At 48.7% G+C, this 24,897-nt stretch overlaps 1 protein-coding gene across 1 annotated transcript in view; it reads right to left on the bottom strand.

The window, feature by feature from the left end:
- CLNK (cytokine dependent hematopoietic cell linker) overlaps window positions 1-24,897 on the bottom strand; it is a 78,427-nt gene that overhangs the window by 32,231 nt on the left and 21,299 nt on the right. Inside the window, exons 5-10 of the mRNA XM_054581832.1 lie at window positions 21,612-21,753; window positions 20,340-20,446; window positions 15,259-15,304; window positions 4,133-4,158; window positions 3,899-3,918; window positions 2,788-2,901 (exon numbers count right to left, since the gene is read on the bottom strand). Coding sequence (XP_054437807.1) covers window positions 2,788-2,901; window positions 3,899-3,918; window positions 4,133-4,158; window positions 15,259-15,304; window positions 20,340-20,446; window positions 21,612-21,753 — 455 coding nt within the window. The remainder of the gene's footprint in view (window positions 1-2,787; window positions 2,902-3,898; window positions 3,919-4,132; window positions 4,159-15,258; window positions 15,305-20,339; window positions 20,447-21,611; window positions 21,754-24,897) is intronic.

Here is a 24,897-nt window from a genome sequence, read left to right on the forward strand (position 1 = left end):
TAAGGATTCCGAGGCACCAGTGGGCAGCGCCACAGTGAGACCAGACGGGAGCTGGGCGCGCTCCGAGTTCCAGGGAGCGCTCTGTCCGACACGAGACGCCGGGCACAGGCAGGCACGGCCCAGGGAGCCTGCTCAACCCCGACTGCCCCTCAGATATACCTGGGGGAGCTTTAAAAAATAGGGGCACCTGGGTCTCACCTCTCAGAGCAATTGGACTGATGCTACTGGGGACTAGTACTTTTGAAAAATCTTTCCGGATTATTTTAATGTGAAGCCAGGATGGGAAACTTAGCACTAGAATGTCTGGGCTCTGCTTCCAGGAAAACAGGGTTCTGGGGCCCCAAATCTGTTGGGGACAGTGGGAGAGACTGTTTAAGTGCTTTTCTTCTTCCCTATGTGGTGACAGATACCGTCCTCGGCACTTTAGAAAACTCGCGTCCCTCCCCACCACAGCCTGTCACATGGGATGGCTATTTGCTTTGTACAGGCAAGGAAGGCAGCACTCGGGGCGGCCGCAGAGCTTTCTGACATCGTCCAGCCGGAAGTGGCTGGACTGGGATGCAGACCCGCATCTGCTGGGTCCCACTGTCCTGGTCTTCTCAGTGGCGGGGGGCAGAAGGGGGCACCCAGAAAGAAGATACCATATTTTGCCTTGTGTAATGCACACCCATGTTTTTGGCCCAAACTTTCAGGAAAAAAATCTTTTTAAAAATTTTTTAAATTCAATTTTTTATTTATATGTAAAACCGATGATCGTATTCCAGGATATGATTTTGCATACAGATATTGTTATTGCTTTCTACAGTTACACTTTTGACACACAAGCATAAATAAAAGAATTAAAAAGATTTATATAGAATTGGAATTAGTACTGCCCAGGCGTAATGTGCATCCTTGTTTACCCTCAAAAATCTGGGCAAAACTGTGTGCATTATACACGGCAAAATACGGCAACACCCCCTTCCCTCGGCACTAACCACGCCCGTGGCCTTCGGTGTTTCATCCCTCCCGGCTGCTGTCTCCCTCCTCCCCTGCCTTTCAGCCAGACCTTCGGTCGTAGCCCATCTGCTCGCGCGAGTGTTGGGGGCATCACATTTCCCATTCCCAGTTCTGATGACACATTTCGCCGTGGGGCGGCCTAGCATGGCCGCTGCCTCCTCGGCTCCGTTGTGGAGGACAGAAACCCAAACGGGGCATGTCTGATGGCTCCCCGTCTGCCTCGGACCCTTCCTGGGGAGGCGGCAGGAGGAAGCCCAGGTTTATCAACCATCTCCTGTGTGCCGGGCTCCGTGCCGGGGAATAGGCACACCGGGGCGCGACGGCGTCCCGTGCGGGCTGAAGGGACACACGTGTAGCCAAATACATTCCACGAGATGGCAAAAGCGCCCGTGTACAAGGGCTCACGGCCGTGACAGTGCGCTCCGTGTTGGCTGTAAATGTTTGCCCCTGTTAAGGGCTTGTCAGGAATTGCTTATTTGTCACCTTAGCCCAGGGGGGAGTAGAAGCATCCCCACTTTACTGCTGCTGAGGAGGCCTCCCTTGCGGCAGGTTAGTCATCTGCCCGAAGGCGGAGTTCCTCAGCCTCGGTACTGATGACCACAGCAGGCCCGCTGGGCTTTGCTGTGCGGCCGGCCCGTGCACAGGACGGTGTGCAGCAGTGTCCCTGGCCTCTCTGTCCGCGGGGTGCCCAAAGCATCCAAGTTGTCACCACCAGAATATCTCCAGACACTGCTAACTCCATTGGAGATGCAGTCACCCCACTAGAAGTCCCCAAATCCACCAGTTCATGGGAAGGAGAACCTAAACTTCAGCCCGAGGGGTTTGAATCGGGACTCGAGGACTCTCCTCCCTGCCCACAGGCCGTGCCCATGGAGAAGGGCCCAGAGGAGGCAGGAGACGGCCTGGGGAACGGCGAGGGGGCTGTGGCCCGGAAGGTGTCTGTTCTCGTGAAGCTGTGAAGGACGCAAAGATGAAGAGACATTCTCCACACAACTGAGAGGAGAAATGACATTTCGGGCTCTGCAATGGCCCCCGTCGGAACCAGTGATAAGTGGGTTTTCCACAGAAGCCGAAGTGGGTCTGAGAGTTTGCTCTTCTGTGCCCGCGAGAAAGGCTCACTCGCCAAGAATGCTGGGCGCCTCAGCCTTCTGACTCAAGCCGGCAGCAAGAAAGCACCCCTCACTCTGGGCAGGAACCCCGGGGAGATGCTAATCTCCGCCCCCGACTTCTAAAATAAGGTCATTTTGGACATTCAAACTGTCTTGGGGGGAAAAAAATACGCCCCTTCGGGTGTGGCCCCTTCTGAGATCAGAGCTGCCTGCCAAGCGCCCCGCACGTTTCGGGGCGAGAGTCCGTCACCAGCATAATCCCGCAGGGCTGGCTTTGTGATGTGTGCCTGTCACAGAGGCGATAACGCTTCTGACAAACGGTGTTCATACGCGGTTCTGTCTGTCCAGCCTGGGCGACGGGCAGCGGGGACCAGTGCTGCTCCTACAACAGCCCGAGCCGCCGTCTGGTTTTTACACGAAAGGTCCCGACTCCATTCTGGCATTTAACATTTTCTTTAATAACTAATTTCGGGTCTCCAGGGGGCCATTCTTTCAATAACTCATTTCATTACCACAAAAGCTGTGTTTTCGGTTAAAGAATTAAACGGCAAGTTTCTAAGACTATTCCCCCCCCGCCCCCCCCGCTGGGGAGTCTGCTGTGAGCCGCGGCTGTTGGGTTGTCCCTGCCACAGCCCACGCATCGCCCTGGCCCCCCCAGCCCCCACGACCCATCTCTCACCTGGGCCCTCTCTGGACCTCGGGGTAGATGTGCCTCTTCGGCAGGGGTGACCTGCTGCTGTCCGGCTCGGGGGGAAGGGGCTGGTACATCTTCGGAAGAGGGGCCACCGGTAGCCTGTGTGAAGAGTCATGGGGGAGACAGAGACGCTTTGCTGCCCAGGTGGCCTCTCAGACAGCCCTGCCCTCAGCGTCCTCAGCTTTGGGTGGGAAGCGTCAGTTTCTGGGCGGCCGGACTGACGGCTCTGCCCGTCTGTTTCCGGCAGCTCCGGACGCCAGGCAGTTGTTCTTCTGCGGAGCCTGAATCTACCCCCCCACCCCCCAACCAACGTGCTCTGTGGTTCGGTTCTTTTTTCTGATGTAGTGTTCTACAGGGTGTCTCTGGTTCTTCGACATGCCTCCTGTTTGAGCGGTAGGAGGCCCGGGGACAGAAACTCACGATAGCTTTCCATTTATCCCAGACTGGAAGACCCGAGCTGTTGAAACTCCCCAAAGACATGGGGGATGTTTGAAAGTCAGCGAACACCTCACTCCCCCATTTCTTCCCCACTCACTCACTCACTGCCAAGTGCATCGGGCACTATTGGTAGAGGCTGGAAACACAGAGAGGAAGGAGACTCAGCAGTTGGCTCACTCACTTCCCACTAGGAGCATAGAGAGCGGAACCAGGAGAAGGTTCCCAGCAAGGGTAGAGATCGAGGCACCCACGGGACCACGGAGAACCAGGGTGGCTGCCTCCTCAAAGCCTGAGAGATCGTCTGTCTCTCTCACCTCCATCTCTAAGTATAAATGTAATAATAGCTGTGCTTATATACATGTACACAGCTCTGTTCTAAGTCCCTTGAAGGTGTTTCCCAGGGCCAGTCCTATCTGGCGGTTTCTGGACTAGAAGAAGGGCAAGAACAGGAAGGGACAGGGAAGAAACGGTGAGTGAAGATGAACGAACGATTAAATGGGTGAATGAAGGTTTGTTTAACCTTGGTCGCTGGCCAACTCATATTAATTTTTCAATGCCAAATTTTTGTGTTTCCCCTTTTTAAACTCTGGAGCTTTTCAAGTTCTGGAATTTATTATTTAGTACACAGCAGAACAAAATAATGTTTTAAGTGTCTTACCGAGGAGGCGGTAAAGGAGTCTGCAAAAAAAAAAGAGAATCAGAAATTAAACTGATTGTTGTATGAGCTGAGCTAATGGTTAAGAATCTGTCGATTTACAAACAGAAGTTACACATCCCAACTAAACATCCAGGATGTGGTTTTTAATCAATAGCTAGGCCTTCCCAGTGTCTGCATTCCTACGCAGCTAAAATAAGGAGTGGTGCACAAAAGCCACCTTGTGATTCTTCTCACCTTGTTTCTCTTGGGGGATTTGTCTCCTAAAACAGAAGAGGGAACAGCAGTGAGTTTACAGAAAATATCATCAAGCTATTTTTACACCTATTTAAATGGAAATCATTCCCATTTGATCGATCTTGATAAAAATGTAAATTAACATTGGCTGATACCTAATTAGGTACCCAGCACCACGCTAAACCTTTGGTTCTGTAATTTCATTCTGTCCCCACCTTTGTGTTGCTATGAAGAAACTGAGGCATGGGGAAGTACAGCACCTTGTTTCCAGCCACGCTAAAGTTAGTAACTAGTAGAACAAGATTTCAGGTCCCCTCTTAACCATTAATTCTTGACTAGGATTAACATTCTTTTATGTTTAGTAATCTCATTGCTTCAAGTTCTGGCCTAACACCTTCACTGGACATTTCTGCGCAGAGGAATATAGCATGACAGAATTTTCCAGACAGAAGGGTTTTCCAAGACCTCAGGATCGAGCTGTTTTATTTTATGGATGGCAAAACAAAGGACAAACTAGGTAGGACAATTGCTCAAGACCACCAAACCCTAGAAAAGCTTGGATGGGGCCAGGAAAAGATTGTCCTGACTTCTAGGTAGTTTGATTTTCATAATTCAAGTCAGAGACAGCTACTGAGCTGCCACTCTGAGCTAAGCCTAGCACCAGGCATGGGGGATGAAAGGACAAACAGGTCATAATTCTGCCCCTCAGGGCGGTTACTCTTCTGCGTCCAGGCCGCGTTCTAGGTCCTCGGGGTATAACCGGGACAGTGAGAAACACGGCTCTTGTGGCCACAGCTGTTATACCGAAGTAGGTGGACAGGCACTGGCAACATTAAAAATGTGATAGGACCTGTAAGGAGAGAGGGGTGTGGTTTTGACGAAGGTGTGGGAGACTTCCGTGTGTCTGGGGCGTCAGAAAAGCCTCCTGGAGCAAGCAGCCTTTGCTCATCTATGAGGACGGACAGGGCATAAATGTCGTTCAGGGGCCGTGGGCGGAGGCAGCGAGACAGCGTGTGTCTCACTGAGAATCACGTCTCAGCCGGGGCTGGCCCGGGTGGCCGCTCGCTGAGTCTTGTCTCCTCGTTTGTGAGACGAGCTTGGGCTGAGCCTGTGGGTTTTAACTGTGCTCTGCAGAGCTCCCTGGGCTCCCCCTGGGGACTCCCGAGAAGCCCAAGGTGGGGGCTGGGGGCAGGTTCTGGCTCCTCACCCACGTCATTGGGAGTCTCCACATCATCTGCTTCCCCCTGGGTCTCCTCCTAAGATTTCTTTTGGGTGAAGACCCATCTGCCAAAAACAGCACAATCCAACCCTATTCAACCCACCCCAACAAGATACAGTACATACTGGTCTGGGGGTCTTCCAGGTCTCAAAGAACTTCCTCATTGAACAAAATTGCCATTCTCCCTGTTCTGTGTTTGTTTTGGAAAATGTTGTTAAATAGCTAGGATAGACTTCAGTGCACGAGTTCAAACACTGATGGCAGATAGGAATCTTAGATGTTCTTGGCATTGTAAAAACACAAAATATGACCCAGGACGTATTTCAGCAACAGTAGCAATATAGTTAATTTGGATCTTTGGCTATTTTAATAATATTACCAAAAAGCATAGACCCCTTGATGCTTTCTTAAGGCACAAAATTAGGAAATGTAGAATTAGCTTGCCCTTGTTTTATTGTGTTTGGGCCTCACCTTACGAACAACCAAGCAACTGGGGGCAGGGGCGGGGGCAGCTCCCTGGCTGCCCGCGGTAGTGGGCGTCCCTGCTGGACTAGACACTGGCTTTCCAAGTGGCCTTTCTTCACAGCTACTGCGTGTCTATGGGCGATCGATTCAATTCACTGGGAAAAATCAATAAGGAGACGGAACGTCCGGCATTCAATAGGAACATTCCATTTATTGTTTCAGAGACATCTATCTCATTTGCTTCAGTGACTGGGAGTTTGGAGAAGGACATCTATTTTCCTTTTAGTCATTGACTTATTATTGAGAGCATGGCATGTGTCAGGTGTGGATTCATTTTTAATATATGTATTGATGCAGCTGTTGGGGACTGTAATACCAAAAGAAGAAGAAGAAGAAGAAGGAGGAGAAGAAGAAGAAGAAGGAAGAGGAGGAGGAGGAGGAGGAGGGGAAGGGGAAGGGGAAGGAAGCTGCTGTTACCACACAACCTATATTTCAGTGTCAGAAGACAGAAAACAAACAAAAATATACGATGACAGGTGACGACAAAGCTACAACGAAAATGGAGCAGGGTGAGAGGGACAGCAGGGCCTGCGGGGGGGGGGGGCGGCGGGGGAGGGGTGCTGTGTCTCAGGAAGCCCCCAGGAGGCGCAGTGGTGAGCGCCGGCCTGAGGGACGCTGGGGAGCGCACTGTGTGGCTGTGTGGGCCAGAGTGCTCCTGACGCGGGAACAGCGGGCACAAAGGCCCTGAGGTGCGAGGAGCGTGGGGGTGGGGGCTGGCATGGGGGGGGCGCCCGATGGCAGGGGTGCCGCGTGGGCTGTGTAAAATTCTGCTTCAGCCGCGGCGTGTCTTTTGGATACAGAGTATTCTGTGTCTTCATTATAAGGTAAGGCTGTCTCTGGCATGATGCACAATTCCTCTCACTTAAAAAATTTGTGTGCCCTACCATCAGCACCAGCGACACCCCCGGGGGTTTGCGCGCCGCCAAGGTGTCTCCCAGGTGCTGTCATGCTTCTCATTCCCCACTTCAATAACTGAAATCCTCCAAACGAAGAGGCAGTGATGGACTTCGGGGACTCTGCTAGTAAGAACACCCGGCCGCACAGGTGAAGCAATGGGCCACGTTGTCATACAGCTTTGAAGGGAATCCAGGGAAAATACAGCCAGGGTTGTTTTTTTTCTTTTTCTTCTCTGTCTTTTTTTTTCCCTCGGGAAGGGGGCTTGTTTAGTAAACACCTCAGGCATGTGGGATAACAGGAGAGGATTAAGACTGGCGTTGAATTTCTTGAATTTGAATCTTGATGCTGCTTCCTATGGGCAGAATCATAGCAGGCGCTCAGTCGCTGCTCACGGAATATACGGATTAAGGAACGGCTGAGTTTCTCATCTGGGAAAGTGAGGAATGGCTATGAATTACAAATACGAATTAGAAATTGTGAGGAATTCCACGTGTGGAATCCTGACCTAAGGAACTTCAAGCACATAGCCTCTGTTGCACACCCACTGTTCTAGTTGTTGCGTATTGTAAGATGAGAGGAAATGTGGCCATTTGCCCTTCTGAAGAAGTACACGGATATTCTCAAGCTCCATGAAAAGTTTCATGGCTGTCCCTCAAGACAACCCAAATATCTCTGCTCCCAGGTCTTTCTGGTCTTGACCTTGAATAAAGCCGTTTCACTGGGACGAGGCTGGCACGCGCGCCACCTGGCGGCCAAGTGTGCCATCAGCACCCTTCGACGAGTGTTATTGGCTCTTCCGTCTGCGAGGAGATCGATTTCATTCCAGCAGCAAAGTTTATTGCTTCTTGGGAGGTAATGTGCCGAGGCGACCCCAACGTGGCTGTAGACCTTGCTGGACCCAGTTGGAGCATTACCTGCGTAACTTATTAGGGTGAAACCATGAAGAATCTTTGAACCTCATAGGGGTCTGTGGTCTGTGAAATTAAAGCAAAACCTCCCAGGGAAGAAGAAAGTATCTTGAGACTCTTTGTGGTGTGTCTGGAGCAGCCTGTACCGACGAAGGCTGGCTGGTGCATTTTCAGGGATTTCACAATGCAGTCATTAAACCCAGCCATTATTGAAATGTAAATTATATAAACGTGCACTGGAGTTCTATAAAAAACAAAGGTAACACGTGTCCAAAACTCATGACTTCCTAATTATCCCGCTACATTCTGCTAGTATCTTTGCTGTTGAAGTTATTTACCTCTGTTGTGTCTATACTGGAAATACTACACAACGGCATTTCTTCCCAAAGCCATGTTCAAAGACCATGTTGGTAGCTTGACATTTGCCGTCGTGGGGGTGTTTGTTTATATCACAAAAACTGGCAAATGGTACAGATCAGGGTTTGACTTACTGTTCTGCTGCTTGTCTCGACTGAAGAAAGCGATGGAGAAAAAGCCAGTAGAGCAAATGAAATTTGGGAATGTGTTGTGCCCCTGTCCCTTGTGATAAGAGGAAAGCCGGGGGGATGGGAGTCCGCTGCTCCGCACACCGCCGGCGTTTGGTGTTGACCATGCTCTGGATTTGGCCTCTCTCGTAGGTATGAAATGGTATCTCCCTGTTTTGCTTCGCGTTTCCCTGATGGCATATGGTGTGGAACCTGCCTTCATGTGCTTCTTTGCCATCTGTTGAGCTCTTCGACCCATCATTTAAAAACAGGGTGCGTGTTTCCTTATTGCTGAGTGTTGAGAGCCCTTTGTATATTTTGGATTCCAGTCCTTTATCAGATGTGTCTTTTGAAAGTATTTTTCTCCCAGTCTGAGGTCTGGCTTCTAATTCTCTTGGCCGTCATCTTTCACAGAGCAGTTTTTATTTTGATGAAGCCCAGCTTACCAATTCTTTCGTTTGTGGGTCGCGTCTTCGGTGTGACATCCAAGATGTCTTTGCCAGGCCTGAGTCATCCAGGATCCCTCTGGTGTTGCCTTCGGGGAGTTTTATAGTTTTTGTTTTTCATTTAAGGCTGTGCCCCATTTTGAGTTAATTTTTGTTAAGGGTGTAAGGTCTGTGTCTCGATTTTGGGGTTTTTTTTTGGCGCGTGATAATCCCGTTGTTCCAAGAACCATTTGTCGGAAAAAAAAACAAACAAACAAAAACCCCAACAAACCTTTGACTCATTGTATTGTCTTTGCTTCTTTGTCAAACATCAATGGACTATATTTATGTCAGTCTATTTCTGGTCTCCTTGTTCTCTCTGATCTGTGTGTCTGTTCTTCCACTGCGGCTGTTTCGGTCACTGCAGCCTCAGAGTACGTCTTGAAGTTGAGTAGTGTTAGCCCTCCAACTTCGCTCCGAAACATTATTTTCAGAGATCCCGCCATTAAACATTTACCTGCTTTTGACCTGCTTGGTGCTGCTACTAATGAGCTGAGTGACTTAATACAAATCGCTTGGCCTTCCTGAGCTTTTCTCTCCTTATCTGTGATTTAAACAGTTGCAAAAGAACACTCCTCAGATCGAAGAATTCGTGTCTCGATAAAAGGGACAATGACACAATAGGACAGTCATAAACAGGGTCCTTGCAGTCATTTGAGGAGGTTTTCATCTCACCTCTGTGACTGGGTAACTCTGAGCAAGTGATTTAAACATTGTGGACTTCAGACTCTATGTACGTGAAACGCAGAAAACAAAGGGTAGTTCCTTGGGTGGTTAGGGTGAAATAAAATAATACCAGTTTTTCACTCAGCTACCATTCAACTTGTGTTAAATCTATGCCATACCCATTATCTGTGAAATATGATCATGAAAATTAAGACTTTCAGAAATAGACCATCAGTGTAAGCAGAGACAGAGACTCACTATGAGATTGTACAACGCTCGGCCTCAGTCACAGCGTTTGTTATATCTAAGCTCTTTGATATGTGAGAGGGAACCCTTAGGCTTGGATGTCCTATTGACTGATTATAGAAGAGCAATAGGAAGCAAATAGGATCCAAGTGGTTAATGTATACCTGACAAAGCCCGTGGGAGAAAACTCTCCAACTCTGTGGAATTTTTAGAAATTAATTCCAGCAATAAATTGCTGAAACCAGTCATTGGGTTGAGGGGGGAACGATCAAGTCAGGCAAAGTCAAGGATGTGGCAAGGACCCACCTGCTTTGACAACTCCTCAGAGAGGGTCAGAAAGTACAGCTTTTTGTACTTGAGCAGCTTTATGCTGGGATTAGGGAGGGATGTGGAGTGAACACGTCTTCCCAAAACGAGCCCGGGAGCCGTCTTCCCTGCTGACCGGGTGCCTTGGGAACTGGAGGGCAGGCAGGGCGCGGTGAGGCGCTGAGACTGCAGGGGGGCGGTGTGGGCTGCCGAACGCGTGGCTTTGAGCGCAGGAACCTCATCCATGGATTTGCAAAATCCTGGACTGCTGTGTCCCCCTGTATGCCTACAGGAGTGCTAGTAAGGCCCAGTGAGGGAATTTAATTTGCCAAGTTTAAAATCGGAACTGAGATGGGGTCGGGATCAGCACAGGCACTTGGCGGGCCCCTCGGGAGGCCCCCACCCGATGGGACTGGGGGACTGAGGACCCCAGGCTCTCTCTCCTGGTCCGATGATACCTGGCAAAGCTTATCTAATTCGCAATCAAAATGAGCTCAATATTAGAGTTAACTTAATAAATCTTTACTATGTATCCACAAGGTGCTGCGCATTAACTGTATGGAAAACAATGTCTAACAAACTGTGGTCTTTGTCAGCAACGAGTCGAGCTTGTTACTGTTTATCTGCAACAGATTTCTTTGGTGCGCTGAACACCAAGAGATAGACTCTCTCAGTCTACAGAGAGAGGCAGGGGGACATCCCGGTGCTGGGCGAATGGCAGAGGGTGAAGAGGGAGGGGAGAGTTCTGGGAACCACTCGTTCAGTGTCCCTTTGTTGAGGGTCCACCCACCATGTCCCGGGGACTGTGCTGTAGATTCTATACTGGGTATCACCTCGAAAACAGACAGAAACCTTAGGGTGTAGGTGCTATTTTCTCCATTTTGTAATATGGAAGCCTAACCTTGGAGAGGGAAGATACTTGTAGATTTCATGTTTGGAAATGGCACAGCTGGGATTTGAACCCAAGGCTCCAGGAACCCAAGTCCACCATTCATACAACCACATCGTAGCTGCTTCTGAGCCTCAGAAATCACGCTTAATGTCTCCTGAGGTCACTGTCTCACGCCTCACTCCAGCGTCCCCTGTTCTGCGAAGCCTTCCTGCATCTTTGTTTTGAGTTCCCACAATACTTAAATCAGAGCCGGCCAAACTGTGGGCTTCTCACTGTCTATGGTCTTACGGGACTCGATGCCTGGGCACAAAGAAATTTTGAACAAAGTGACCTTCTACCCTGGTAATTATCACGGAGAGCTGTACCTGCTTGTTTTGTTAACTCTCCTATTTGTGGCCACTGTATGTTTCCCTATCGGAAAACACATGCGGTGCACCAAGCCTTTCCTTTCCTCAGAGCCTTAGTGTTCTGTCCACGTGTGCAGCGAGACCACGCCTTGCCCTGCAGTCTCCTTACTGAGTGGTTTTACAGTTTATAACTTTAACTTTGAACTGAAGATTGTATTAATGCCTCTGTTGCTTTTGAGCCAGGGGCTGTGTCTGAAATGAATTTAAATCTGTTAACGATATAATCGATAGAACGCCCAATTCCATCCTTTTTGCGATATTTTGTGTTGCTGTGTTCCGTCACTAGGGGGCAGCATCAGCCATCAATTCATGTCTTTGGCATTGAACCTCGCAAGGATTCGTGGTCTATGGGGAAACAGGAGGAGGACTTTGCACAAAAAAATTTAGATACTGGCACATACAGTAAAACTCTGGGATCATTGCCATAGTTATCAAAACACTGGGTTCTGGTCTTGGCTGTGACTACTTGCTTGGTGACCTTGAACAAGTCACTTCTCTTGCTAGACCTCCTTGAGTAAAATAAAGGAGTTGAACCACATTGACTATAATGTCATCTCTGATTCTCATTCCTTTGGCATCTAAATTCATCTGAAAGCCAACTGGTAGAAAGGTCTTTTGATGGCATGATGTGGAATTCTATTTTACTTCTTTTCAACCAAGCTCGTGTTTCTGGATATACATGTTCAGTCACCTCTGTATAATTCTCTCTTTTCTTGGGTAGTTTATTGTATTTTGTTATAAATGCCTTCTTCTGTATGGTATGCTTGCTTGTCACCTCAAAAGAAATTGGTTTAGAGTTTGTGCTTGGTTTACATTTAAGGCCAAAAGAAATTCATTTTAGTCTCTTCTATTCTCAGCATTAAGAAGCAAAGTCACATCACATTTGAATATTACAGCTAGCCTCATTTGAAAAGAAGACGATTTCTTTTGACTCTGGGGTTAATGCTGATGGTTCATCACAAACAACTTATACCCTGTATATTTTGCTACTTTGCCCTCAAGTAAAACTTTTATCCATTTTTAGAAATGAAAATAAAGTCAAGCTTCAGGGAAGATAAGTTCTTAAAATCTGACGGTTTCCAGATAATGTCAGAATATGATTATAAGAAAAATGACACAAAATATATATTAACATAAATCTATAACTGCTCAACTTGATGAAAAATATCACCATAAAATTCTGCCATTACTGAACCACCCAATATGTTTTTTTCTATGACATTTTATGAGAGTGAATAAATTATCTGAGAATGTGTTTGCATCAAAAACACAGAAGTTTGTAATAAACACATAAATCATTGAAGCATTTTGTAGGAAGATGTCTGATCTTAAAAATGGAGGGAGCTCGTATTAATTTCCCCCTCCCAGTTTGCTTCTCTGCGCTGTACCTTAGAGTTCTGGGTGGTGATGAAGAACCATCACTTATGGAAGTATGGGAAGAGGTAAAGTAAACGATTCTTATTGAAGTTTTCCACACGACCTCCGCCCCCTCCCTACGAGGCTCCACTTCCCTAAGCCTTGCTTTCCTAGAGGTCCTGTTTGTGGCTATGGCCTCAGTTTACCTGAGTAAACTGAGTGGTTATCTCAGTTAGATCCTCAGGGATCTATTTTTAAAAAACAGTCCTACTTCTGTAGCCATGGTTCCCATACATCAGCCAACAACCCCTATAAAATTGACAGCACCTCTTTAACTCTGAAAGATCTGTCCTTGTTGCTCTCCCTGAAGACTTGGTTTGCTTTTTGTGTTATGGGCAATTAATATACATAAAGAAGTATGATCCCCTTTTTTGCTGAGTCTATCGGGAAGCTCAGAGGCAAATTAATATCTTAATCTTAATAGAATGGAGGAGTGATGTGTGCCTGAGGGTCCTAAATTTTATCTTTGTCGTATAGTCTATCTAGATTTTTCTATGATTTTTATTTTAATTTTCTTCTATTTTACTATGCAAGTTTCTGATAGCTACTCCAAAATCTTTGTGTGGTGAGACAAAGTGTAGATAAAGAAATGAATGAATGCTTGTGGTATTGCGAATTATAATAAGGAGCATACATTTGATCTTGGTTCCTGTATCTGGGTCAGAGCTCTTAAATCCCTTGAAATTTCCTGAGTGCCGAGAGCTTTAAAGGTGTCTATTGTTAGGTTAATGAGGCGAGTTTTAGACCACACCTACGGATGGAGGCTGGTCACCTGAGAAGCTACCCAGATGATTAGAGGGTTGGGACTTTCAATCAGACAGAGTTGGAAAGGGGAGAGCTCCTGGAGACAAAGGTCAGTCACGACAATTTAATTACCGTATTCTTCCTTGTACAATGAGCACTTCCTGTCCAAATTTTTTGGGGAAAAATAAGGATACTCATTATACATGGGCAGTACTAATTCTGTATCTGCTTAACTGTTTTTAATTCTTTTATTTATGTTTATGCATTTCAAGTGTAACTGTAGAAAGCAATAATGATATCAGTATGCAAAATGCTACCCTGGAATATGATAAGTGGTTTTGTTTTTAAATATAAATAAATAAAAAATTGAATACAAAATTAAAACAAAAGATTTTTTTTTCCTGAAAGTTTGAGCCAAACACTTGGGCTGCTCATTATGCACTGGAGCACTTTTGCATGGCAAAATACAGTACTCTTTGTAGTGAAGCCTCCATAAAAACACCCCAGGATGGGGTTAGGAGAGCTGCTGGTTCGGTGAACATGTGGAAATTCAGGAAGCACGGAATCTCTTTACCCTTCCCTCGTCCCTTGCCTTGTGTGTCTCTTCCACCTGGTTGTTCCTGAGTTACATCCTTTTATAATAAACCAGTAATCTAGAAAGTAAAATATTTTTCTGAGGTCTGTGAACCATTCTAGAAAGTTAATCAAACCCAAGGAGCGGGGCATGGGAACTTCCAATCTATAGCCAGGTGGTCGGAAGCGTGGGTGACACCTGGACGTGAGACTGGAGGGGGTGGAGGTGGTCTTGTAGGACTGAGCCCTTCACCTGTGGAATCTCAGGTTACACGTCTGGGTAGGTCAGGTCATATCTGAACTGACAGGTAGACGCCCAGGTGGTGTCTGCGGTGCTTGGTGGTGTCTGGTGCAAAACCCCCAACCACACATTGAAACTGGGATCAGAGCCGTCTTAGCAGTTAAACAGACATATTGATGAGTAAATGAGTGGTCGAAGAAGCTTCTGTCATCAAAGCGAAGATGGATCTCTCTAGCAAACTGTGAAAAAACAGGGGCTCCGGGCCTGGGGACGAGGACAGTGCCGCAGCTCTGAGCCCCGTCCCTGTCCTTCCCCCACACCCACGCCCCTTGGTGGGTCGGTCCTTCATAAATAACCTTCCGTAAGTTACCCTAATTTGAAGGTGCCCTCTGTTTCCTTTTAAGATCCTGTTACCCATTAAAGAAAATGTGATGTGAGTAACATGTTATAGAATGTAGCAGTAGACACACAGAAGGTGAATTTGACAGGTTTCAATGATCAGGAAATGGAAATCATGGGGTTGCCAACTGAACGTTGTCAGGGAAGATGGGGGTGGAGGGAATAATGTGAGAAGCTATAATGGATACAATCCCATTGAATTTCTTCACTGTCCTCTATCTGTGCTCCTAGCAATACTGAAATGGATTATTTCCCTCTGCTTCCTACCTGTATCTTTATCTCTAAATTGAGTTGCTTTGCCTAAAGCTTTAATATCTGTTTTCATATTAATTAATCAACAATTTAAAATTAGATTTCTATCTTGCCATGATTTTATTGGCTGTATGCTTAGAAAAATAACTTAGTATATGGTTAACCCAATCCATGTGTTTTAAAACCATTTCTTTTTGAAATTGCACAACACAGAATATGAGTTTTCACAATTTCTTCATCAATAAAGTAAGGTGATAAAAAAGCATAAGATATGTGAGAATATTTCTAAAATTAGTTATTTCATGAAAGATGAAAGTTCAATAGATCACCTTGTTTAAGAAAATCCATGGCCACAAACAAAAATGCAAGAAGATTTTGGAAGCAAAAAACTATACTTACGTGTCAAACTTTGTGACTTGACTTTACTGCTAACATGCTGGCTTCTGATGTCCTTGGAAATGTGTCTGTCCACCTGTAGAAGAAAACAGGGCACCATTATCTCTTAAATTGTGACTGTGATACCATCTAATGTCCTACTACTCTGTGTGGTTAGATTCCCAAGAATAAAGGCATCTGGACCCATCATTCTTAGAGATCCTCACATGTGTATGTTTGGCAGTCAGTATGTGCAAGTATGTATAGATGTGTGTACCGCTTGCCAGAGGAGCGTAGTGGCCTTGGGTGGTATTTGTCATAAAAATACTTGGACTTGAGATCCAACCCTGTCTCTCATTGCTATGAAATTTTGGGAAGGCATTTAGATCTAAGTGCATGAGCCTTAGATTTTTCATTGTTACAATAGGGAAAATACTTAGTCAATTCATGTTGTTGACCTATTATGAAGATGAACATACAGGATCAAGTACACTGAAAATAATTGAGCAGGTAGATCAGCGTGTGGCCCCTTTGGAATGCCTGGGTTGGGATTTCACCCCCATCACGTGCTAGCTAGGACATGTGGCTGGTCACTTGACCTTCTGAGCCTCAGTTTCCTCATCTGTGAAATGGAGGCAACAAAAGTACTGACACCTCAGGAGGGAGGAAGGGTTACAGGAGACACATCATGCAAAGTGCCTAGAAGAGGGAGTGGATTGGCATCACATAAGCTTGATAATGGTTAGCTGTCACTGTTAATATTATTAAAGGCATTAACGAACTATCGAGGGCTGTCCAATTGCTAGACATGAGGGTGTTGAAGATGATGAACATAGCATAATGGCACCCCATGCCTTTGGAAATCTTTAAGCCTCTGTCAATATTGGGCCTATGATGGTTAATTTTATGTGTCAACTCGACAGGGCCTCCGATATTTGATTACCTACTATTTCTGGGTGCATCTGTGAGGGTGCTTTCAGATGAAGTCGGCCTTTGAATCAGTAGACTGTGTAAAGCAGGCGGCCTTCCCCCATGTGGGCGGGCAACATTTGACCTGCTGAGGGGCTGGGTAGAATTAAAAGGCAGAGGAGAAAATAACTTGATCTGTAGACCTGACTGACCTGGGACATTGGTTTTCTCCTGCCTCTCACTGCGATTCGTACCATCGGCTCTCTTGGTTCTTAGACCTTTGGACTCAGACTGGAACTTCCTCCAATGAACGTCCCGAGTCTCTTGTTTTCAGACTGTAGACTGAAAGTCTCCACAAACACTGTTTTATTTATATGGATGTGTGTATAAGTCTGTAGGTCTATAGCTCTCTCTCCCCTGTGTTTCTAGAGAAACCTGACTAACACAGGGCATCAGAGTGCCTCTTTGTTGGCACCAAGTCGAGGTGGCCAAGGTGGATGGGAAAGATTGTCCCTGAATCCCATTACCTCTTTGATGTTCAATGCCCACCCCTGTCCCGCTGTGGAACATTGAGCCACCGTATTTATGCTTGGGAAGGGCGTGGCTCCTCAGCTCGTCAGTCTAGCCAGGAATTGAGTGCGGTCTGGATTTTGTCATTGCTATGGCTTCTTCCATTGCCTCTTAGCTTCCAATCCCCCCAGGGTTACCCTGTGGCAGCTGGGGTGCCGGAGGCTTATTTCAATGTCCTTGTTGCGCCCTCAGCTTGCAGCCCTCCTTGTGCGCCTGCCCCAGGGACGGGGTCTCTCTCGAGACTTTTGCCGACCTCCCCTTGTCTGTTTGGTCACGGGAGAAGGAGAGTGCTCCACGGCCTCTGTCTTAGGTGGGCTCTGCTGTCTTAGGGCTTCAGGACTGGGGCTTCCATAGGTCCCCGTTCATCTTACATTTTGTATCTTTGCTGGATCTTTTACATGAGAGAGTTTCTTTAACTCCCCCCGGCAGTGGGTGCTCTCTGATGGTATTAGCATAGGATCCCTTGCTCAGGGGCACTCCCATCTCCTATCAGATAAATACTTATGAGCACCTGCTACCTACCTGCGAGGATGCTAGATTGTGAGGAAACAAAGAGGAACCCTGGAGTCTGAGAGAGGATTCAGAGCTGCACACGGGTCCGAGTTGCAACATACTGCCCACCTTACAACACAGGTTTGACCGTGACGCCGGTTTCCTGGTCTCGGCCTGTTGGGGGTTGATAATTCATAGGGGTTGCGGGGGTGCTGCACTGTGCCGCGTGGGATCCTTGTCCTCTGCCCCCTCGATGTCCGCACTGCCCGCCCCCCCGGTCTCCAGACAGTGCCAATCGTCCCCTCGGGGCAAACCATCCTGGAGGAGAACCACGGGTTAAATGCAATGTGTTGTTGGTGTTAAAGACGGCTTCCCCCAAAGTCTCCTCCAAGGTGCCTGGCTGGGCTCAGTGACAGCTCGGAGCTCTCTCTGCACCCTGGGCTCACCCCGGGCTGATACTTCCTGCTGCTTTGAAACTGTCAGGCTGGGCACCTGCCTCCTCCACGAGAGTGGCCGCTGGCCCGCCTTTTTGTCCCCAGTGCTGAGCGCAGTGCCGGTCCTCGGGTCCTCGGTCGGTGTTCAGAACTGGGAGGTGGGCGGCGGTTTCATGGTCTGGGGCGGGAGCCAACCAGGGAGTCTGGAGAAAAACTGGCCTCGGTGAGGGCTGTTGAGGAGCTGTGTCGCTGGTGGTTTTGTCTCAACAGAAACTCGCAGAGCTAATAAGGATCAGCTCCTGAGAGTGAGGTTATCGTGAAAACATAACCAACCGGCTTACCATAAAAACTTGCTTATTCAAACGTTGATTATGAAAGTCAAACTCCCTCTTTATCTGCATGGAGGCCAAGTCCTTATCTAATTTCTAAGACGATTTCTCTCCCGGCCAAGATTGGGCTCATGCCTCTCATCTCCTTTTTCTCACGGGGTTTCCCTTGCCTTGATATGCGGAGATTGTAGTGCCACTTGCTAAGTGGTCCAGCTGAAGAAAATGTGTTTTGTAATAAAAGAAACAAAGATAACCTGAAAGAATAGAAAATAATACGCGCGGAGGCCTAAATTCTGGCAGAGTTATTTTAAAAAGTCAAAGGAGAAGCATCTCTAAAACTACTTCTTACGAAGGTTGAGTTACACGTACGGGGCCGATGAGTCCGTGATTCTTAGGGAAAGGAAAACTCGTCTTCCTGGGCTGGTGTCCTCTGCTCCTTCATAACCAGGCCGGGCCTGGGGGCTTGAATGTCTGGGACGGTTGCTCCAAAATTCGTCTCGTTCCCTGAATACGCTTTGTGCGCTAGCGATGGTGCCCTGCAGTGTCCTCGTCCCTGTCACACAGCCCCGGGGCTCACCCTGCGGCAGATCTCAGTGACTGCAAGCCGTCCCGGGAGGATGTAGGAGGACAGACTGGTGAAGGGGTCCACGTGAAGAGGAGTCAAACTGGGGAAAGACAGCTATTCATAGTTCAAGGTTCTGTGCAAGGAACTGAGAGTTGGTCCCTTGTCACCCATTGAACCACAATCTATCGAAAACCTCTTATGCGAGGGCACCGTTCTAGGTGCTGGGGCTAAAACGGTCCCTGTGCTCTACTGGCGACCGCTGCGTGACAGGCGCTGTGTTCTGTTCCGTGCGTATTACCACACCAGCCATGAGGTCTTACAGCCGAGGGTTCCTGGCCCAAGCCGGCGGAGCTCATCAAAGCTGGAGCTCTGAAAACGGGGATGACCGTGTTCCTCTTGCAAAGGTATTTAAATCTCGCTCATTCACTCCAGGCTCTACACAGAAAGACCTTCCTAACTCCCCTTACCTGGCTTTAATCATTTTTTCAAAGCACTTGTCGCTTGACATATTGTTCAACAATCCGTTGCTTATTTACTTGTATTTGTGATGTATGTAAGTTTCCACTAGTATGTAAGTTTCCTGAGAGCAGGGAGGTGCGTACCAGAGCCTATCGCTGTGTCTGGTCCACGGCAGGCACTCGACATGTGTTTCTCGAGTGAATTTGTCGAGTGAATGGTTACAGTGTTTAGCATGGTGCCCGCGCAAAGAAGGGGCATCAATATTTCACCCCCATCTTGCTCCCCCAGTCTCTCCTGGGTGCGTTCTGTGTCAATGACATTGTTTGGTAAAAGTTGTAACTTCCTTTTCTTGTCATGTTAACAGAAGCCCTCAAGTTAAACAGGTAATGTGAAAAAATAATGCACAAGGAAGAATGTGCTGTATGCAAAAGCATGTCCGCATTCACCAATAAATGGGGGACAGATTAAAAAAAAAAGAACAGTGAAATCGGTTAAAAATGCTTTAAAAAATAATAGCTGTTCTTGGCTGTATGTGGTGGACATTCCCACACAGGGCTTCTGGGCGGGTAAATTAAATAAGTTTTGAGGATAGAAATTTCACAATATACACCAAACGGCTTTACAGTGTTTTCGCTCCATGGTTAAGGAAAAATAATTAAAAATTCCATAATGGGGTATATCTGTAAAGATTATGCTTATTGATTATCGCATGGGAGATTGTTTTATAACCAGAATATAATGTGAAAGGAAAAGACAATCTGGTGTGTACTATGCAACAAGACTCCCTTGCATGGAATATGTCTGCATAGAAAATATTGGTGGGAAATAAACCCAAACATTAGGACTGAGAGCCCTGCCGCCCCAGGGGTGACTAATAGGTATTTTACGCATTTATGCATTAGAAAATTAAGCATTAGCAAAAGCGTTATTCAAAATAAAGTTCTATATGTGCGTTGAGAGCATTTGCAAGGAATTTTCATAAGATTATCTTTGTAGCCTGCACACAGCCTTCGAGGCAGGTGCAGTGAGGATCCATATTTCTGTTCCGTAGAGGAGGCCACAGGCAGCCATGGCCAACGCTGGGCCTCGAATCTGGGCACAGCGATACGTTATTTATTATCAAAATGGTCTGAGTTCGCGTTCTGCTTGTGGAGAACGGGGTGGGTACTGGGTGGGGTGCACGTGGAAGCCTGGCGCTGGCTCACGGCCAGTCCTCGGCCACCGTTCGCCCTCTTCCCTCCATGGGACCTGGGCCCACCGGTCCCACGGGCTCAGCCACCCACGCCCGACGAGATGCCCTGGAAGGAAGGGGGGCCCCGGCTGCCAGGAAGTGCCCTCCGCGTGCCTGGTTCGCAGAGCCCTGCCTTTACTCACGTCGTCCAGCTTCATCTGTGTGTGCCAGCTTCGCGCCTCTGCAGGGAGAGACATCTTGCCATCTAAGGAGAGGGGGGAGGCCACCGCATCCTTCAAACAGCGCGTATCTGTGAAAAGGGTAAACATGGAAGTCATACCCTGCATGCACTCAGCACACAACAGCTTGTAAAATTTTTGCACCAGTGCAAACTCACTGAGTCGCCAGGACCAAAGTGTGAGGCAGGCGATTGAACCTCTGCTCCACAGATGAGGAGCCTGAGGCACAGAGAGGAGAAATCGCTCCAGTCCCTCATGTAAATGCCAAAGTCTCCCCCCGCCCCCCGCCCCGCCCCGGGGGATTCCTCTCATCCTTCAAGGGCTGGGCTGCATCACACCGTTTGAAAACCCTCCTGGAGCCCCACCCCCACCCCCGCTGTCCTTTCTGTTACACACACCTAACACATTCCCTCCTGTCTATCTGCTGATCGGTCTCTTTCTGCCATGACGTTGCGACCTTCCTGAGAACGTGGATTAGGTTTTGTGGATCTTTGTGCCCCTTGGTCACTCCTGACAGGATGACACTCAGGAAGTGCCTGCTGAGCCGATGAACTGAGGAATATCGTCCTTATTTACAAGGTGACTCTGTTCGAAAGAACTTCCCGTGGATTCGTGTCAGTGGGTCAGCCCCTCAGACACCCCAGGACTTTCTCTCAGGAGCTGCTACCTCTCAGGCTCCGGGAACTCACTGAAGCTGCCTCCTGTGCCCCCGTTAGAGAGGAAAGCGGGTGTGGACTTAGCTCTCCCTTCCCCTTAAGATGCTGGGCTTTCCGGCCGCGCCCTCCTGCCCCTCACAGCCGGCTACCCGCAACATGGATCGGCCCAGGGGAAGGTCTTCCTTTCACTCTCTGCAAACGGTCTGACGTCCTCCGTGCTGCCCGCCTCTCGGCCTGCCTACCCTCTGCCACGCTCAGCACTCATTCCTCGGCCTCGAGGACATCATCATGACAATAACACCCAGTAGTCGCACCCTCGGCCGCTGCCAAGCCCTCTCGTGGGAGCGTGGCATTCCCCGCACACGGCACCCTCGGAAGACTCTCTGGATGAAGTTCTGTTATTAGGGACCCTGCTTTTCAAACAGGGAAACCTTGCTCCTTGTCCCACCTCTCAAAAGCCCTGGAGGCAGGGTTGTGACCCGGGGTTATTGAACTCGGGACCCACAGTGTTAATGACTGCGCCATACGGCAGCATGTCAAACGAAACGTGCACGTGCAGATTTCAGATCCCAGCCGTTACCTGCATATTCGGATTCCTTTAGAGGCCTGGCTGGTAGAATTTTCATCAGTTGCCACGGCCCGGCCATGGGAAACCCGGGGGCTTCGTAGTCATCGTCCCTGGGGTCTTTGGCTTCATCCCCGACTTGAGCGAAGCTCCTCTCCTAAGCAGGAGGGGAGAGTAGAGTGAGTCCAGGGAGGGCGCCAGGATGAGAGAGATCCCAGGCCACGGTGCTAGCCGGGGGGTGGCGTGGGCTCTCTCAGGTGGGAGGTAAGAGTCTGGGCTCGAGGGCAGTGGAATTCCTGTGGTGGGCAGAATTCTAATGATGTCCCCCAATAGTCCCATCCTTTCATAGTCAGGCAAATGATTATCTGGATGCTGCTGTGAGGGGTCATTGCAGACGTAATTAAGATTACAAATTACCTGTCTTTGAAACGCAGAGAGGTCATCCTGGATTATCTGACTGCGACCAGTGTAATCACCTACACCCTCAAAAGCAGAAAGGGGGTCTGTGTGCAGGTGGCATGACCTTGTATGGAAGAATTCCCAAAGAGCCCCCTGGAGAATTATTGGAACTAATAAACAATTTAGCAAGGTGGCAAGACACACAATCACTGCACAAATTTCAGTTGCGTTTTTATGTTCTAGGAATGAGCCCCAAGTCGGGACACCAGGAATGGCGGGACCGGGCACCGGTCCGCAGCAGGCGTGTCGTTGTCATGGAGATTCTGGAATCTGCGCCCGCGTGTCAGGACCTGGGGCCAGCGCTGTGCCACGTTCATACGGGGAAACGACTTCAGTGACCGCTGGTGTGCCGCACACAGGCACCCCGTGATGCTTTTTCCTTTCTGGGTCTCAGAACGCTCACCTCTCGCCTCATTTGTAGAAGTGACTTTTGTCTTTACGTGCGCCCCAGAGAGAACCCAAGCGTCACGCTGGTCAATAGTGCTGACGTCTTGAGAGATCGAAGCAGAGCGTCCTGTGATGTCCCACTCTCAGAAGAAGGAGATGGAGTCGTCTCCAAACGAAAGGTGCAGGCGGCCCTGAAACGCTGATTCGCCCTGTCTGGTTGTCTCCTTTGAGCGTCTGTCCTATGTCACAGCATGTGGGTGGCCGCAGGCCGCTGTTGGGCTGGGAGGGGGCCGGCAGTTGGAGGGAGGCAGTGACACATGCTGGGAAAATCTTTGACGTCTTCCAGCACATCCTAAGATTCCCAGCAGCCATGGCCAGGAATGATAGGTCCAGCTTGGCGAGATTTTTATGCACCTTCCCCAGTCTGGCCTTTAAAATAGTGAGCTTTTATCTTTCTTTAACAAATACAGAAGCAGGTCATAGGGTTCCCTGGCTGGGGAGAACCACAGCCGCACAGGAATCCAGTGCCAGGTCCTGAAAACTGTTCTGCGCCCTGAAAGTGGAGGCAGAGAATTTGGGGTGCTCCTTCAGTGACGGCATCCATCCATCTGACTTCTCATCGGACAGCAGTGGCAAGTGGGGTGAGCTGGGCTCAGGCCCTGCCTCGCTGCTCTGCAGAATTTCACTTCTTCTCAGCCGATCCCAGCCGTAAGAGCGACAAGGCGTGGGGCACGCGTGGGCCCTGGCTCTGGACTCCCAGTTTATTTTCCATTCAGTGGCTGAAAACTTAAAATCTTAAACTGCTTTGTGGCCTTAACTAGATCTAGGTATTTTGCGTATACAGTAGATTCTTAATATGTGCTTGTTGAATAACTAAATTTAGGGTGTAATCCTTCCTATGTGTATAATTAAAAATTTTACATTAATGCTGTAATTCATCTAGTTATAGAGACATCTTTACCAAAGGCTACTTCAAATTTATTTTTGAATTAGATGGTTATTCTAATTCACACCCGCTGGAATAAATAGCATCCCACATGGTCACAGCGTGACTTTGACAAACAGAAGTGTCTTAAATGAGACAGTGCATGTCACATTTTGAGCAAAATGCCGACGTCAGCGCTCAGTAACTGTTAGCTGCAAATATCGCTACAATTGCTGCAGTAACAACTACTATTAAAGAGAGTTGCAGGCAAGAGGAGGCCACCAATCATGCACTTTTCCTCTTCAAGTCCTGTTCACATTGGTTAAGCACTTGATACCTGCCAGGGGCTTCATGTACCTTATTTCGTGGAGTAAGCAGAAAGATCTCTAAGGTGGTTTTATTATAGTGGAAGGATCTGGAATTAGACAGGCTTTAGTTTAAATTCTAGCTCTGCATTCTTCTAGTTCTCTAATACACATGGGTATGTTGGTTACTAGCTCCAAACCTGCAAGCGTGTGGTTTTTTCTATCATCACTCCGTCAAAGCGGTTTGGTGCCAGTTACCTGATGGGTCCAATTTCCAGGTGCACAAGAGCACCGCGCGGGGAGGGTTGCTCACCCGGTCCCCATCTGGAAGGCTTTGGGGCTCCACTTTGGCTTAAAAGCAACTCCACACATGTCATACCAGGGTGCAGAATGCAGTTCAGGTCTCCACGGGGCACCACAAACAAGGAGGGGGCCCCTCAGAGGGCAATTTTGACTTTCAAGGCGCTTACCTTGATTGCCACCCAGGTGCTCCCCAAGCAGGCAAAGCAAGTCTTGAGTCTGTCTTACATGAACTGAGGAGTGAGGCAAGCCGCGCGGAGGGCAAGCTTATCAAAGCCGAGGCGCTCGGCGGCGCGCAAGGCTACGGACCCCACACAGTGCCCGGGGGGCAGGAACGAGGTCGAAGGGGAGAGGGCGCGGCCAAAAGGGGCAAGTCAAGTCGCCAGGTGTAAAGTGGAGTAGGGGCTCCCCCTATTGGGGACCTGGCCTGCAACCCAGGCACGTGCCCTACACTGGGAATGGAACCTGCGACCCTTTGGTTCACAGGTCAGGGCTCAATCGATTGAGCCACACCACCTCGGGCTGGAGTAGGGCTCTTTGCATGGTCAGGTCACCGAGACGCTGTGTGCCCTCCACGCACGGGCCCTGCAGCTGTGAAGCCCCTCCTCTCTCTCCTCCCCTCCCCTGACCCCTCCTCCCCTCCCCCCCTCCTTCTCTTCCGTCTGGTCGCAGGGGGAAGGCAGGGTCCAGGCTGGGAGCCCTGGGTGGTGCACCAGGTGAGAGCGGCACTGCCCCATCCTAGGTCTAAACTGCGGGCCCGTTTTACGACCTCGGGTGGGGGGGGGCGTTACTCAGTCCGTAAATTGGAGATGGCCAGGCCCACCTGATTTGCTTGTACTCGGAGATTAACTGAGCAAAATGCACATAAAGGCTCTCCTTGGGCCTCTGCCCATGACGCGTTAGATCTCTTCCCTCCAATCGACGT

This window comes from Pteronotus mesoamericanus, unplaced genomic scaffold (genome assembly GCF_021234165.1).
Source record: "Pteronotus mesoamericanus isolate MK-2021 breed Mesoamerican mustached bat unplaced genomic scaffold, CSHL_Meso_final contig_68, whole genome shotgun sequence".
Lineage (NCBI taxonomy): Eukaryota > Metazoa > Chordata > Mammalia > Chiroptera > Mormoopidae > Pteronotus > Pteronotus mesoamericanus.